The sequence below is a fragment of the Erigeron canadensis genome, chromosome 5 (genome assembly GCF_010389155.1).
Source record: "Erigeron canadensis isolate Cc75 chromosome 5, C_canadensis_v1, whole genome shotgun sequence".
Taxonomy (NCBI): Eukaryota; Viridiplantae; Streptophyta; class Magnoliopsida; order Asterales; family Asteraceae; genus Erigeron; species Erigeron canadensis.
The window spans coordinates 36,151,795-36,168,566 of NC_057765.1; the positions used below are offsets into that span (position 1 = coordinate 36,151,795).

A 16,772-nucleotide genomic window follows, 5' to 3' on the forward strand; every position below is an offset into this window, starting at 1 on the left:
TTATTACGGTACATCTTTCTTTTCTTAGTTTTTTATACCTCTTAATTTTAAGTTTTTTTGCCAGCTTTTTATACATACAAGTTAACTATTTACTGTATATATGATTCTCCCGTGTTTTGCGCGGGTTATAAGCTAGTTAGACTATACAAGAAAACATGGAGTGGAAGTTTGCTTGTTAGTAATTTCAAGTTTGGACAATTGAATTTCTGCAAGTTATTTGGCAAATAAAAGTAAAAGCTACGTGAACTTCTAATATCTAATCTAATACGAACTACTCTATATATTACTATATATGACATGATAATTTGATAAATTAGTAGACGAGCAATATAAAATAAAAATTGTGATTATCTGTGTATATCTTCATGTTAAATAAACATAATGTGTAACCTTTGTAGTCTTAATAAAACGAAGTCTAAATATATTTACGGTATAACAATATGTCACTTATGTCACCATGTCAGCATCTTTTCTCGGTCTGGTTCAACCCGCTTGTTTTATCGGGTTATTATCAGACCGAACCGAGAACCGAACTTTACTAATATATAGAACCGTGGACCGGACCAGAATCTTCGGTTTTATTAGGCTTTGGTCCATGTTAATGTCGGTTTCACGTTTTTTTCAGACTTAAACCGCATTATTAAACACCCCAACCTCATCGATATATATAAAGATATAAATATAAATACAATACAATAATGAGTTAATGCCAAACTACAAGTCGTTACATCAAAAAGTAGTTATTTTTAAAGTCTAAATCAACACATGATAATAGATACATAAACTCATTTGATATTTGATGGTTTTGTTAAAGAAAAAGTAAGAAAGATTTTTATTAATTTATTAAATTGTTTTGAACAGGACCACGTGTCCTAATATGCGTGGGAGAGCTAGGTCCATTTGTTTTGCCGCCATGTTGGCGAATGAATGTTTAAGGGATTAAGGAATGAATATGGATCGTAGATATTGGTTAGTAGTTGAAAAGTTTAGTGGATCTTCGACTTTGATTTTCTTTAAAAGGAATAAAGGGTACTTTTGTAATTAAATATACAAATTGTTGATATAAATTTCCATCCCAAAGACAAAATCAACTATTACGACTTTGACTGTGTTGATGTATTTGACTCTTTGTCAACGGCGAATAAACAAGACTTTTGAAATGAGTTTAGATTTTCATTTGTTAATATTAGCATTTTACCCGCATAATGTGACGGTAATAGTAATAGCGGCGGTGTTGTGTTGGCGGCGGTGGTGGTTGGTAGTGGTGGTGGCGGTGTGATTATTATTGTAATAAATTGTTGTAAAAGGGATAGTGTAGTTATTTTAAGAGTTGATGAACTTATGTTGTGGATAATTTCATTTCATAAAGTTATTATAGGTATTTAAATATATATGTTTAACATAATCAATAAAAGAGATAAAATTAAGTAATTCATTAAGGGTAGAATAATTATTTCACACGGGGACACTTTGATGAGAAAGAGTGTTAACAAATGCTATGAGAGAAATGTTAAGATGAATAACTCAATTATATTGATTTGTGATGATTACAATGAGGTTTTGGGTTACAATTTATACTAATGCTTGTGGCTTAATTATGGTAATTATGACTAGACTTTGACTGGGACCTTTGATTATGACTTTGACGGTTGATCTTTGACTTATTGACCTTTGACTGTTGACCTTTGACTTATTGACCTTTGGCTATGTTAATCTTCTAACACTCCCCCTCAAGTTGAATGGTGGGATCGCCGAAATTCAACTTGTCCAAACACTTACTGAAAATAGTAGTTCCTACCGCTTTTGTTAAGATATCGGCTAATTGATCTTTAGATTTCACGAATGGTATTTCGATTATTCCAGCTTTGAGTTTTTCTTTGATGAAATGCCGATCAATTTCTACATGTTTGGTCCTATTATGCTGAACTGGATTTTCTAAAATTTGAATTGCAGCCTCATTATCACACATGACCTGAGTAGTCTTTTTCGGAGGAAATCCTATTTCAGTAAAAAGCTTTCGTATCCATAGTACTTCTGCTAGTTCCCGAGATATCCCTCTAAACTCAGCTTCAACACTCAACAGGGAAACCACTTTCTGCTTTTTGCTTTTCCATGTAACCAGATTACCTCCCACCAGTGAAAAGTATCCTGATGTTGATCTTCTGTTCCCTTTATCGTCTTCCCAATCAACATCTGTGTACACCTTAATGTTTAGGTGACCGTTTGACTTGAACATGACTCCATGTCCGACAGTTCTTTTGAGATACCTGATGATTCTCAGTACGACATTCATGTGAGCCACCCACCTGAGGTTGATGCATAAATTGGCTTACTACTCCAACAGCATATGTTATATCTGGACAAGTGTGGGAAAGATATATCAATTTCCCTACCAATCGTTGGTACATATCTCTATCGGAAAGTTCGGCTTCTGGCTCCATGTATAATTTTTGATTGCTCATCATCGGAGTTTCAGCTGGTTTGCAGTCAAGCATTCTTGTTTCTACCGGTAGATCCAAAATATATTTTTTCTAACAGATAAAGATCCCAAGTTGTGATCTAAGCACTTCAATTCCGAGAAAGTACTTCAATCTTCCTAAATCCTTCATTTCAAATTCTGTAAACAATCCTTATTTTAGTTTCTTAATTTCTTTTTCATCATTTCCAGTGACAATCATATCATCAACGTAGATTATCAAACATGTCACACAATTTCTTCTATGTTTTCGGAACAGAGTGTGATCTAAATTGCTTTGCTTGAATCCATACTTCTTCATTGCTAGAGTGAACCTACCAAACCATGCTCTAGGAGACTATTTCAATTCATACATAGATTTCTTCAGTTTACAAACTTCTCCAGGTTTGAAGTTTTGCGAGAACCAAGGAGGTGCTTCCATATGTACTTCTTATCCTAAGTCTCTATGTAGGAAAGCATTCTTTACATCAAACTGGTGAAGTGGCCAATCTTGATTTGCAGCAATTGAAAGTAGCACTCTTATTGTATCAATCTTTGCAACTAGAGAGAAGGTTTCAGAATAGTCAATTCCATACGTTTGAGTATAACCTTTGGCGACTAGCTGGGCTTTATATCTCTCGATTGTACCATCTGGCTTGGACTTCACTGTAAAGATCCATCTACACCCCACAGGCTCTTTACCTTTTGGTAAGACGCACCTTTCCCACATTTCATTTATGATGAAAGCATCCATTTCAACATCTATGGCTTCTGTAACACCCAACTAAGGCGGAACAATGAGATGTACAGAAAGTCGAGTATTCAAAACAAAGGATTATAAATAACATTCACCATAGTTTTATTTGATAAAAGAATTTACAAATGTACAAGCATGTGAACCAATTTCCAAGTACAAATGCGTCCACCGTACTTGAATATTAAGTTCGCGAAAGAAATAACAAGCACATGAAGTAGTATACTACAATGATCAAGGCGGATTCCATTGCCTATCACAAGGTTTGATCTTTGACTCCAAAGGGCAACGCAAATAATCATGAAGCATATAAATCCTCAATGCTTAAGCTTATTTCCTGAAAAATATGAAGAAAAAGTGTCAACTACGAAAACGTAGTTGGTGAGTGCATAGGTTTTTATATAAATCTTGGTACATCACCGTTTTAATACTTAGAAAAACTGATTACTATTACATTTCGAAATATCCAAACCATATGATCGACAAAATTTTCATATCATGTTATCAAGTTTCCAAATACCATAATGTCATATCAAGACTTGGAGAATCTATAGTAAAATTTCAGGTTCTCATTTGTCAAATCATCATGAGAGAAAAAGTATATAAATCGATTAATCGTATATCATACCAAAATCATTCAGTTACCAAAATCATTTCAATATCACCAATTTCCATGAATATTTCCAATTCATCCTTTGATAATCATTTGTTCAACTCATTATAACCCATGTAAATAAATCCTTGTCATATGACCACAAGGGTCTAATTCCATTATCTTAGATGAGTATATGCTTAAGCCACTACTACTACCATTTTATTCAAGTCCGATTACAATCCAATAATTCAATTCATAGCACAAGCTGTCAATCAAGTGCCGTAATAACAATAACAATAATGATAATGGGTCGTGCCATGGAGACGCCCGATTATCTTAAGGTAGTTAGAACACCCGGGGGCCAGACTAGAAGTGGAGGTTGTCACGAAGGCAACCAACCTTCCAACGGTACGCTTTGGGTGGGCGGACAAAACCTAGTTGCGCAACTAACTAACTACAGGCCTCCACTTTCGGAGTAAATAGTAGTGTACCGAACGCCGCGGTTTGACAGAACTCAAGCTCATCACATAATATCCCTTATTATCATGAATCATACGAAACAATTTCATTTCATACTCATATATCAAGAATCATTTCATATAACAAACTCTCTTTCAAGAAACATTGCATATATAGAAAGTAGTTTCATTTATCATGCTTTTCACCCCGAAAGTAAAACACATAAAAGAGTTTGAAAGGGGGCTATGACTCACCTTGATATGCCGCATATTATATTCACTTATCCAAAATGGGTACTTCCCATCAATCGCTCCATCATACATCCGTCACGTTTCTCAATCACATTTGAAAGCCAAGACTATCCCTACGATAGGACTAATACATGTAAGTTCCTATCTTAAGCCATCACTTAGAAATGCCACTTTCATTATATTGCTATCAATTGTGGAATCCAAGTATATTGCCAACATTCGCATTGTTTTGGTTGTAGCGATTGATGGTGTAAAATGTTACTTTAATTACATGCGTAGTTATAAGTTGTTAGATTTTTGGTAACTTGGCTTCATTTGTGGTTTCACTTGGCATCTTAGGTCATCATGTAGAAATATCGTATTAAGTTATGTTATCCTTGTTCATCATTTGTTGTGTAATCGATTTTAGCGTGAATTAACATTTGTGATATCAATATATAGCTTGGTTAACATAATTACTTATGTCAATCTCACTTAATTATCTTTGTTTTATTTTGATTACACTTATCTCATGAAATTCGTTTAAGTGTTATGGGCCATTATCAATTGGGCCTTAGGTGTCATGGGCTTTTAAATGTTTTGGGCTTACATTAGTTATTGGGCTTTACCTTATTTGGGTTAGGTGCATAATGGGTTATAGTGGTTATTGGGCTATAAGGCTTATTGGGCCAAGTGGGCCTACTGATTTGTGTTCCTTATGGGTTCATTATTTGGGCCGGGTTGGCCCATTATGGTTCTTAGTTCATTACATAGCCCATTATGCCATTTATAAGATTACTTACAAATTTTCTGTTTTATACTTTATTTTTAAGAAATGTTAGCTACTATTTTGGGGTCAAGACGAATTATTTGGACCTTCATGATTTTTACACAGTGACTTATATGTATCTAGTATTTTTGTGAATTTTTGGTGAATTTTTAGATGATGTTTGGTGTCCGTAAAAATTATCCAAACACGAACTGTCCCGAATGGGCACTACTTGCGACATCAGAAGTTTTATAAAAGTTCTTGATGTTTTGATTGTTAGAAAAATCCCATGATTTTATTTTAAGTTCAAAACACATTGAAATTACTTTACACCAAGTATGACTTCCTGGAACTTTATGGATTAGGAGATAAAAATTGTTAAAGTTTATAAAATATTCATACAAAATTACAGTTTTGACCAGTTTCAGTAGAAAAATCATATCTTTCGTTTGGTTCAGTATTTTTGAGTAATTCCAGTCGGAGGTTAATCTTAACTCATTTGTCTACAACTTTTATTTTGATAGTCTTTCTTGGAAATGCCCTCACATGCCCAGTTTTCCCGTTCAAAGACAGAAGATGGATTCTGTCAGCTTACTTTGTTTGCCTAATGCATGCCTTTACTTTATGGCTTCACCCAATACTTATTTTGGCAAACCCAATATATTTTGTTCATCCTAATTCATCTATTCATCTTTCATTAGTGTTTTCTCCAGATTTTATTTCATATTTTATGGACAAATCATGTGATGAAGGTGATGAATTTATATTTGTGTTCTTGTGATTTCGGTTAGTGACTTTTATGCATTGTTTGGTCTTGAATTCTTATAAAATCCTTATTTCTTGTACTAACTTCATAAATCTCAGATTATTAACATGTATTTAATCATCAAAATATATATATGAAATCATCAATTAAAGACCCATCTCAAATCTCAAATCAAAACAACTTAAACTAGTGCAAATCCAAGCATGCATGTAATCATCTCATCATTTTAACAACAAATCTTTATCCAACTTCAATTCAACAACTTAAAAACATATTTTTATGAAAAACTCCAGAAATATATTCATCAAGATATATAAAAATATGACCATATTTCAAAGAAAAAATCACTTTAAAAGTTATTTAATCTATAACAACACTTTTGGGTCTTAAACTTGTTGAATCCTTGAATCTTTTCTCTAGATCTTGACATGCATGAGCATGAGGAAGAAGATTCTATCAACTTGCCTTCATCAAGTGTGTTTTTCAAAGAAAACATGAAGAAAATATAACCTTTTGATAAAGATATTTTAGTATATACAAAAACAAGATAGATTAAACAAAGAGATGAAGATTTATACCCTTGATGAACTCGGATTTGAAAGTGATTTTAGGCAGAAATTTCGTGGCCCTATAAGCTCTAAACAACCCTTATTCCAAGCTTGAAATAACCCTTAAAACTATCTTGAATCAACCCTTGTTTAATCCTTTAAAAACCCTTATTATTACTATAACTTTAGATTGATTTCTCTTGCCTTTTTCTTTGTTATTGGAGCTGAAAATTTGAAGAAGAGAATGGAGGAAGAGTGCAGAAAATTTGAGAGAGAGAAAGAGATATTGTGTGTGTTGGTGAGAGTGAAAAGGATGGTGGAGTGTGAAGGATAGTGTGAAGTGTTGTAGTAACCAAAGGTGTCTTGGGAGTGTAAGGATGAAACATCTAATTATATTTTGATTGGGTGAAGTGTATGGGGAGGAGGGGGCTGGTTTTAGGGTGGTGTTTTTAGGAGGGATTTTGAATTTTTGGAGTGTATTTTAAGTGTGTATGTATTTGTATAACATGTATGTAAGTATGGATGCATGTATGGACATTTAAATTAACTAGGTAGGAGACTTTTAAGATATATTTTGTGTTCATATGTGTATATATATATATCCGTGTATGTGTATATACATTTTATATCTTGGATTTGTTACTTAACTCTTTAGTTATAATCTTGCATTTTTATTAGACAAACATATATTTACTTATTATTATTCCACTCTTTTGCATGAATAAGATTTATAAATAAATTTTTTTGAGATGGTCATTATATTTTTGTACTCATATGTACTTTAATTAACTTGGTGTTTGAACTGTTGGATATCCATAAGAAATTTTTGGGTTGTTATCTCATCTTGTGAGTCTTGCATAGTTATTCTTATGATTTAACTCCTTGAAATTAAATTTTTGGTTCACTGACATTTTCATGAAGTTCAATTAGAACTAAATATAGTATGAGATTGTCTTGAATGATTATAGTTTCTGTTTATAGCATTTCTAAGGCATTTCACTGTACTAGAGGGCATTTAGCACTAAGCCCCAAATGTCTAGACGACAATTCTCTTAATAAACCTCTACGGATCGATACCTAGATAAGTATAAGTAAATAGTCTTAATTGGAAATTGAGGGTTGTTACAGCTTCTTTCCATTCTTTTGACTCTAAGGCTTGTTTGGTATTTGATGGATTTTTTTGTGAGTAGAGACTTGCAGTGAATGCCTTTGCTTCCTTAGATAAGTTTCCTACAACTATGTTAGCCATAGGATATTTTGATTCTCTAGATATTCTTTCTGGGGAATATTTCTTTGCAGGGACTCCTCTGTTTGATCTGGGAAGAAGAACATACTTGGCTGGTTCAATTGTGCTTTCTCCCTATTCCCAAACATCTTCATTTGTGGTTTCTGGTTTAGTGATATCAGTTTCAATTATGTTTTCTCCCTGTTCTCGAACATCTTCATTTGTGGTTTCTTATTATGCGATATTGGATTCCGGTTCTGTGACATTATTCACAGTTTCAACATCATTACATGACTCATTAGTAGGAGAATTACATACCTCAGATGCCAGGTTGGGAGAGATATCTTCGGTGACACTGATATGATCTTTGCTTGAAGTGGTACTGTCAACTGGACTATCTTCTACAACATTTTTTGTGCTTTCTCTCAACCAACTTAATGTGTCACTCTAATCCTCCCCCTCGCTACTATGCTGGGGAGAGTAGTAGTATTTAGTTTCTAAGAAATCGCAGTTCATTGTGGTGAACATACGATGTGTTTTTGGATTATAACACCTATAACCTTTCTGATTGACTCCGTAACCAACAAAAACACATTTTTCAGCACATGGATCAAGTTTATCACGGTGAGATTTGGGTATGTGAACGAAGACAGTACATCCAAACACGTTGGGTTCAAGGGTGAGGATAGGAGGAATTTTGGTATACTCTTCGAGGGTTTCTAGAGGTGTTTTTAGTTTGAGGATTTTGGTTGGTAGACGGTTAAGCAGGTAGGTAGCAGTGGCTAGAGCTTTGATGAGCGTCCAAATTGTGATAAAAACCCCTATTGAAAGGCTTCATTTCTATGTCTAAATGAGTTAATATTTCGGAACTTTTGGTACTTAATGAATTGCATGTTTATGTAGGTTCACGGAAGATACGAGAGAGGTTCACGGAAGATGCGAAAGAGGGTAAATGGCATCAAGTAACTCAGTAGAGAAGCCTATGATGATTACAAGACACAAGGAAGCGATTCGGAGCCAAACGAAGATGCGGGAGGTGCAGCAGGAGCCACCAGCGCACCGTGAACAAATTCATTTTTTTCCGTGAACGAAAACACAAGGAAGCAATTTTTTTTTTCTTGTTGGTAATTCATTTTTATTAAAAGGTTTTAAATTTAAATCTGGGTATACGTAAAATGCTTTTCATGTTGGTTTTTTTGGGTGGTGTTTTTAAAAAATTTGAGTTAAATATATGAAGAAGTAATACAGAAAGAATTAAAAAATTATACAGTAGTTATTATTTAGGGGGGAAAAAAGAGAATAGCAAAGTACAAGGATGATACATGTAATTTAGTAACAGTAGAAGAATAAATTAAAACCCTGAAAAACCCTAATAAAAAAAATCAATATGTTTTTAGTTGAGAAATCATTTATCTCTACTCCTCGCTTATCTCTTTTCCGCCCCCTTCCTCATCATCCTCGCCTGTCCTTCACCTCGCCGTCACCTAATTGTAAGCTCTCTCTCTCTCTCTATATATATATATATATACACACATATACACATGTATAGTATGTGACAGTAAAAGTAATGTGATTGTTTAGAATAAAGTAAAGTAATGTGATGCACTGTTTGCTTACAAATTAGGCATCTTTATTGTATGCATTAATATTTTGCACCATTTTGCTGCAAAATTAGAATGTAATATGTTTGATTGAAGCTTTGGATGAAAATAGGAAATATTATTTAGTTTGAACACACATTAACAATTCTTAGACTGTGCTAACTTTTCGAGTTTTTAACGAAGAAATCGGTCTATACGTTTAAGGGAATTGTTTTGGTTTGGCCTAGTTGGATAATTGATATGTAAAGTTCTTAATTGTTTGTTACTGCAAAACTAGTCAGACATTCTGAAAGAAGCATCTAGAAGAAATTTACAAGCTAAGTGCGCGCATTCGGCGTCAACCATGGCAGATGGAATTGTAAGTCTATAGAATTTTTCACTTGAAGTATAGATATAAAATCATACATTTTTGTATCTACAAGATATGTAGATTCTACTTTATAAGTATACATAATTAAGATGATGTCAATTGCCAATGGTTTTCTGTTACAGGAAGATAAAACAGGGAGCCTTAAAGATCAATTGTCAAAGATATTTGAGGCTTCACTGAAAGTTACAGTCCCTGATGTACATGTTGAGCCTTTGATTGTTGCGTGTGCCAAAAAAGAATTTGGTGACTACCAATGGTATTTACGTTCTCTCAAATTTGTGCATTAGCATGATTAATTTTTCTGAATTGTATTTTTTGTAGTTTGTAAGTTACTAGATAAATATCATAAATTAGTAACTATGGTGCAGCATCAGTTGTATATCACATTTTTTTTTTTTTTTCATAATGAGTATTAATGCATAAATTTACATTTGGTAACAGCAATAATGCCATGAGTGTATGGGCTAAGATAAAAGGCTCGGGTACAACATTCAGAGGTCCACAACCTGTTGGACAGGTAATATGTTTTTTGAATGTCAACTATCATGGATGTTGAATATGCAGATTAAATTTTATTCAGCACTAGTTATATGGTTACCTCCATCTTTCTATTATAGGCCATCATGAAAAATATCCCGGAAACTGAAATGATAGAATCATGCTCCATAGCTGGTCCTGGCTTTGTGAATATCAAGTTATCAGGGAAATGGATAGCTAAGGTATCTGTCTATTCTAACTTTTCGAACATGCACTCCAGTCTTGAACTAGTTTTATGTCTACTTAATTATTTCATTGTTGCATCCCTGCAGAGCATTCTTAAGATGCTAATAGATGGTATTGACATTTGGGCACCAAAACTTCCTTTTAAGAGGGCGATTGTAGACTTTTCTTCGCCCAACATAGCCAAGGAAATGCATGTGGGTCATTTACGATCGACTATCATTGGAGACACTCTTGCACGGATGCTTGAGTTTTCCAAAGTTGATGTGCTCCGAAGAAACCATGTTGGGGATTGGGGCACCCAGGTACACAGTTCCTCTTCCTGCATAATTGTTGAATAACTTATTATTATACCCGTATCTATGTATCTTGTTTAGTTTGTTTTTATCCCTTCCTTATCTTGACTCCCAACTCATAAATGGCAGGAGCATAGAAATATGTAGTATTTATACACATATTCTTTCTTTTTTCTTCGTTATGTCTGATAAATAATCTGTAACCTTATATTTATGTAGTTTGGGATGTTGATCGAGTTTTTATTTGAAAAGTTCCCTAGCGGGGAAGTGAATGATCAGGATATTGGAGAACTTGAGGTGAGCATATATGCTTTGAAATAACACAATAAATGGATACTCATTGTTACATAGGTCATTTGCCTTTGCCATTTTTTACATGCTTACATAGCTTTTACCAGATATTTTCATCACTCTGGCTATTGTTTGTTAACTAGAAAGTTTAGTTTTAGTCAAATAAAGTTATATCTAACAATTTTCCGGTTTTCATCGTGAAGAATCATTCATAATTCGATCATTCAAAAGATCACCCTGTTGTATGATACTAATTGTTAAAGGGTACTTCAAGTATCTGCATGACCATATACATAATACAACATGCAGTCCGATAATTCAGCATTTTGAGCATCTTCCTGTCTGTTTTGTACAATCCATCCCATGTCAATTGCTTCCGTAAGCAACTTTGTAATTTAAGTGATTACAATATGTCATCGACTCTCACTCCAAGTGTTTGAGCCGTTGAGGTGAATTACCCAGTGATTTCCATAATGGGGAGGTCCTCGGTTTAAGTCCCACATGAAACAAAAATTGGGGTTTTCCATGTTGGGCTGGGAGGCGGGAGGTTTTCTTTCGCCTATGGTGGGTTTCTTCTTGTGGCATTACCACGATGATACTCCAGTGGTCTGCCAGTGATCCAAATTAGCCTTTAAAAAGTGATTACAGTATAAATGATTATCGGACATGCTCTTTGATTACTAAGAAGTCGTTGCTTTAATAGGTTTTCTATAAGGCATCAAAGAAGAGATTTGATGATGATACCGAATTCAAGGAGAGAGCGCAACAGGCAGTAGTCAAACTTCAGGTGAGATATTAACTTCAGGCAGTAGTAAAACCCTAGAGTGTCCATGGTTCTCATGCTATTTTTTTTCTTTTCTTTTGTTTTGTTTTGTGAATATAAATTTCCTAACATTCAAAATAATGGTTTAAAACATAGGCTGGTGAGGAAAAGTACCGGAAGGCTTGGGCTCAAATCTGCGAGATAAGCCGAAAGGGTTATGAAAAAGTTTATCAGCGTTTGGGAGTCCATTTGGAAGAAAAGGTAATATGTTTTTTACTTTCTTACCCTCTCTTTCTCTCTCTCTCTCTTCCAGTTTCTTGCATTTAAAAAATTTAGTGTTTGCGAATTAGCAGTTGGGTTGGGTAACAAGTCAAAAAAGGTAATCTTTGGTGCTAGTTGATATGAGTCGAGTCAGTTGGTTGCACATACTTGTCAAAAGGTTGTCATGTTTCATTGACATGTCAAGTATGATTTCTAAATTTCTGAAGTTGTTTAACAATTATAAACTTATTATCTAAAGAAAATGGTTTGTCCATTGCAAATACTCTTTGGACGACCTCTGACTTGTTTTATTTGATTTTGTTCTTTTTATTTGACCTGATTTGCTGTTTAGAGATAACATAAGCTGGATTGTCTCATTTATAGGTAAAGGGAGAAAATTGTAATGTGTGGGTCTGTGACCCGGTAGTGTTTCTGTTGAGTTCTGTCACATTTTAGCGCCAACAATGTTAGTTGCTAGTTATCGCTGATTATTTAAGGATCTCATATCGATACTGAAGTTTAAATTATGTAGAGTGTTGATATAGAGGCCTAATATATAGACCTAACAATTAACCTAACCACTAAATGTTGCCATGTGTTAATCTCATGAATTAGTCAAAATCTTAGATAATTAGTCAAAACCTTAAATAATGTATTTCAACATTACTCTTTATTTAATTTTTAATATTGCTGTACATAAATTTGTGTTTCCAAGTATTTCTTTTTCTTATAACATGTCTTGTTGATATTTTAGCTAAAATTAAAATTTGACAATCTCAAAACAATATTTCATTCAACATTGAACAATACATAGTATTCTGTATATCACGACACCATTTCATTTGCGGACATCACGTCAGTAATACAAAATACTGATAATATATTATATTAATTTGAGTAGCAAAATCACAAATCGGATGGAACTAGAAATTAGATAGGACTAATCAATACAAAAACATTACAGTATATAGTTATGGTATGATTACAGCAATACCAATATGTGGTGCAAATGCAACCACAAAGAAGTAAAATAAAGGAGAAACAAAGAAGATGAACTAATATGATAAAAAAAACTGCACCCAAAATAACTATTAAAATCTAATAGTTATTAATTCAACTTTTTTGTATGATATGAGATTATCGTTTTCAAATCTTACATTAGGGTTAGAAGTAGACATACATATAGAATAGAATATAGATATATATGTAGATGGGTTTTCAGTATGGAGGCACGATATGCTTTTCAGTATGGAGGCACGATATCCTTTAGTGTATATTATAGGCAAAGAAAATAGTGTTTGATTTGAGGATTCGATCATTTAATGGGAAGATTAAGGGCATAGTGGTAATTTGACAAAATATTTAATGGGCTCATAAAAAATAATTCTAGATGGCATTTAAAAATTGTTAGGTCTACTTTTAGGTTGTTTTTTTAGGTCCCTCAATCGTTTTTGAATTATGTATCCTCCCTAGCTACGAAATTTTGTCTTAATTTTCACATATTACCTTTGATTTAAGATGGGCATAGTTTATTTGCTATATATGACTTGGTGTTTTTTGATTAATTCTAGGGTGAAAGCTTTTATAATCCCTACATTGCTGATACTCTAGACCTGCTGAGGCAGAAAGGATTAATCGAAGAAAGTGATGGAGCTCAGGTTATTTTTATTGAAGGAAAAAAGATACCTCTTATTGTTGTGAAGAGGGATGGAGGTTTCAACTATGCGTCAACAGATCTTGCAGCTCTTTGGTTGGTTTTCTTGAAAGAAAGTCTTGTTAAGCAATAGATTTGCTTTGAATCATTCGACCTATGTTCTGTATGCCATTTTGACTAGTGTGTACTTCCTATTACGAAAGTATGTGCGTGGTTGTTTTGAATCTTCTGTCTTCATATGTAGGTATCGTCTGAACGAGGAAAAAGCTGAGTGGATAATATACGTCACTGATGTAGGACAGCGAGAGCACTTTGAAATGTTCTTCACTGTAAGTCACTTCTACAATCATAACATTCCACTCATACACCTCATCCCCCCTGCAAATTTAAAGATAAATCAATAAGAAAGATCAAGACAAGTGGTGAATTGGATATTGATATAGTTACAAATTTTTCTCCAGGCTGCTAAACGTGCAGGGTGGCTCCCAACTAATGAGAGCGAATACCCTAAAACAAGCCATGTTGGCTTTGGGCTTGTTCTTGGTGACGATGGGAAAAGATTCCGAACTCGTAGTACTGAAGTTGTTAAGTTGGTGGATTTGCTTGATGAAGCTAAAACCCGTTGTAAAGCCGCTCTTGTGGAGAGAGGTATACCCTTATATTGGTTTTCATTAGAACTCATTCATCCTTCTCAAATCAAAAGAACTGAGTTAGATACCATTTTTTGTATCAGGTAAGGCTGTTGAGTGGACTGAAGAGGAGCTTGAGAGCACTGCTGAAGCAGTTGGATATGGTGCTGTTAAGTAAGATTCTCATTCTCTAATAAATCAGAGTATTGTGATTACTGTACTCGTACTAGCAGCTCCAGTGATATGTGTTCAGGATTAAGTATTCATGCAATCACAGTTATTTATTTCATTTGTAAAATGAAGGGAAAACATATCCGAACTTCTGTAATCTGTTTGGTTTGATATTTCACTTGCTCGTTTATTGACATGTACATAACTTTTTAATACTTGTGTTCTTAACAGGTATGCAGACCTGAAGAACAATAGATTGACCAATTACACTTTCAATTTCGATCAGATGCTCAATGACAAGGTTCGTTAATGATTTTCTCTCATTTTTATCATGTTTAAGTTTTTAATTAGTGATGTTACGCGGTCATATATTGCATTTTAGACTATTATTCCCTTTTCTAAAGTTTTTCCTTTATTATTTCCTTTTCTTTTTGCTCAAATTTTTCAATAAATAGGGAAATACTGCTGTATATCTGCTGTATGCACATGCGCGAATAAGTTCAATTATTCGGAAATCTGGTAAAGACATAGAGGAGTTGAAGAAGGTAAAGTTTTTTGCTTTCTTTTTTTCGGTTTTTTGATTTGGATATCAAGTTTATACAAAAGTTTAATTGTTTGTGACAGGAGGGGCAATTAATTCTGGAGAAAAATGAAGAACGTGCACTGGGATTACATCTGCTCCAATTTGCTGAGGTAAGACAAATTCTCATACAGGAAACCACTATTAAAGCATACTTACTAGTGGCGGTGCTCCTATGTTATCTTGTTCATTATTTCTAAATGGGTACATTTTTAATTACCTAATGGTTTTGATTGGCCAAAGATTTTTAAAATTTTTTTTTATAATAACAAATGCGTTAAATATGATTATGAAAAGTGCTATTGCACTATTAAAATAGTTATTATGTTAGAGCAAATTTGGAGGCTATATTTATTGATCTGTTTGATGTGTTAAGACAAATCGTCTAAAGTTATGTTTGACTTATTTGGCTTGTTGGAGATAAAACATAACCAAATCAAAATTGCTTCCTCTACATGTGTTTATAGTAATGCTAGCTACACATCATATCTACTGTCAATGCTAGCAGTTATTTAGGCTTTTGAGCTCATTTGTTCGAACCCTATTGTTTTTCAGGTTGTCGAAGAGGCTTGCACAAATCTCTTACCCAACGTGTTGTGTGAATATCTATACGATTTATCCGAGAAGTTTACCAGTTTCTACTCGGTGTGCCAGGTATTCTTCATTCAATCTTGAATCATCTAAACTAATTAGACTCTTGTTTTAGCATTCACTTGACATTGAGTATGTTGGCAGGTTGTTGGGTCTCCTGAAGAGACGAGTAGATTGTTATTGTGCGAGGCAACTGCTGTCGTGATGAGGAAATGCTTTCATATTTTAGGGATTACACCTGTTTACAAAATCTGATTGAAACAAACAGTTTGGACCCTGAGGAATTTCTGTCCAGCTCAATATACCCTCAGAAGATTGTGAACATCCCATATGTGTCCTTGTTACTGATTTTTTAAGGGAGTCTTTTAGCATCTTCCTGGAATTGTCACGGGGTTATGATTGTAAAACAAGTGTATGGTTTAAACAGTAAGTTGGAATTTTTTTTTATAGCAAAAGTGGTGTATTTGGCAAACAGCCAAACACTTTGTAGAATCAGCTGCTCTATAAGTGTATTTTTAAAACTAGTATACCCTTGTTTGACTGTTTGCCAGTATTAAGAAAAAGTTCAAAAAAAGAAGTTAAAACCTTGGGTTTCGGCTATCTTAACTCAAGTATCACCCACCCAATCCTTAGCCAAACCATAAGCCATTCATGGATCAAGGTTAAAACCTGGGGCCTCAAAATCTCATGTCAATTCCTGGGGCTTCAGATAATGACTAATACTTTGGGTCTTGTTGACCAACTACTTTTACAATGATTGGCAACAAAAGTAAAAAACACACCACTTTTGCAAAATTTCCACGTTATATTGTAAAACAAAATTTTTAAATAAATCACATGTCACGAATGACGTATTTTCTATTTCAAAATACTGGTAGTTATACATTTGGTTGGTTCGAACTTCAAAGTTGCTAATCTAAATTCATGTATTAAACTTTTAAAATTAATGTAAATGCGATATTTTGGCGCAACAGTTATGGCAAGTTTTTTTTCTATAAATACACAATAACCCCACCTCTTTAGTAAGAACATGAATGTGACAAT

General features: G+C 33.8%; 1 protein-coding gene across 2 annotated transcripts; it reads left to right on the forward strand.

The window, feature by feature from the left end:
• The first annotated feature begins 9,188 nt into the window (after positions 1–9,188).
• On the forward strand, positions 9,189–16,255 carry LOC122600061 (arginine--tRNA ligase, chloroplastic/mitochondrial-like). 2 transcript variants are annotated; one of them, XM_043772712.1, is made up of 18 exons: positions 9,189–9,291; positions 9,684–9,760; positions 9,895–10,028; positions 10,214–10,289; positions 10,390–10,491; positions 10,582–10,797; positions 11,008–11,085; positions 11,783–11,866; positions 11,999–12,103; positions 13,675–13,853; positions 14,002–14,086; positions 14,219–14,405; positions 14,491–14,560; positions 14,789–14,858; positions 15,013–15,102; positions 15,182–15,250; positions 15,693–15,791; positions 15,873–16,255. In XM_043772712.1, exons 1-18 carry the CDS (start codon positions 9,189–9,191, stop codon positions 15,981–15,983), a joined length of 1,935 nt encoding a protein of 644 aa, XP_043628647.1. In that variant the 3' UTR covers positions 15,984–16,255. The 2 variants fall into 2 exon arrangements, with proteins under 2 accessions (XP_043628647.1, XP_043628648.1); XM_043772713.1 differs by having other exon boundaries at positions 9,206–9,291; positions 9,680–9,760.
• The last annotated feature ends 517 nt before the right edge of the window (positions 16,256–16,772 follow it).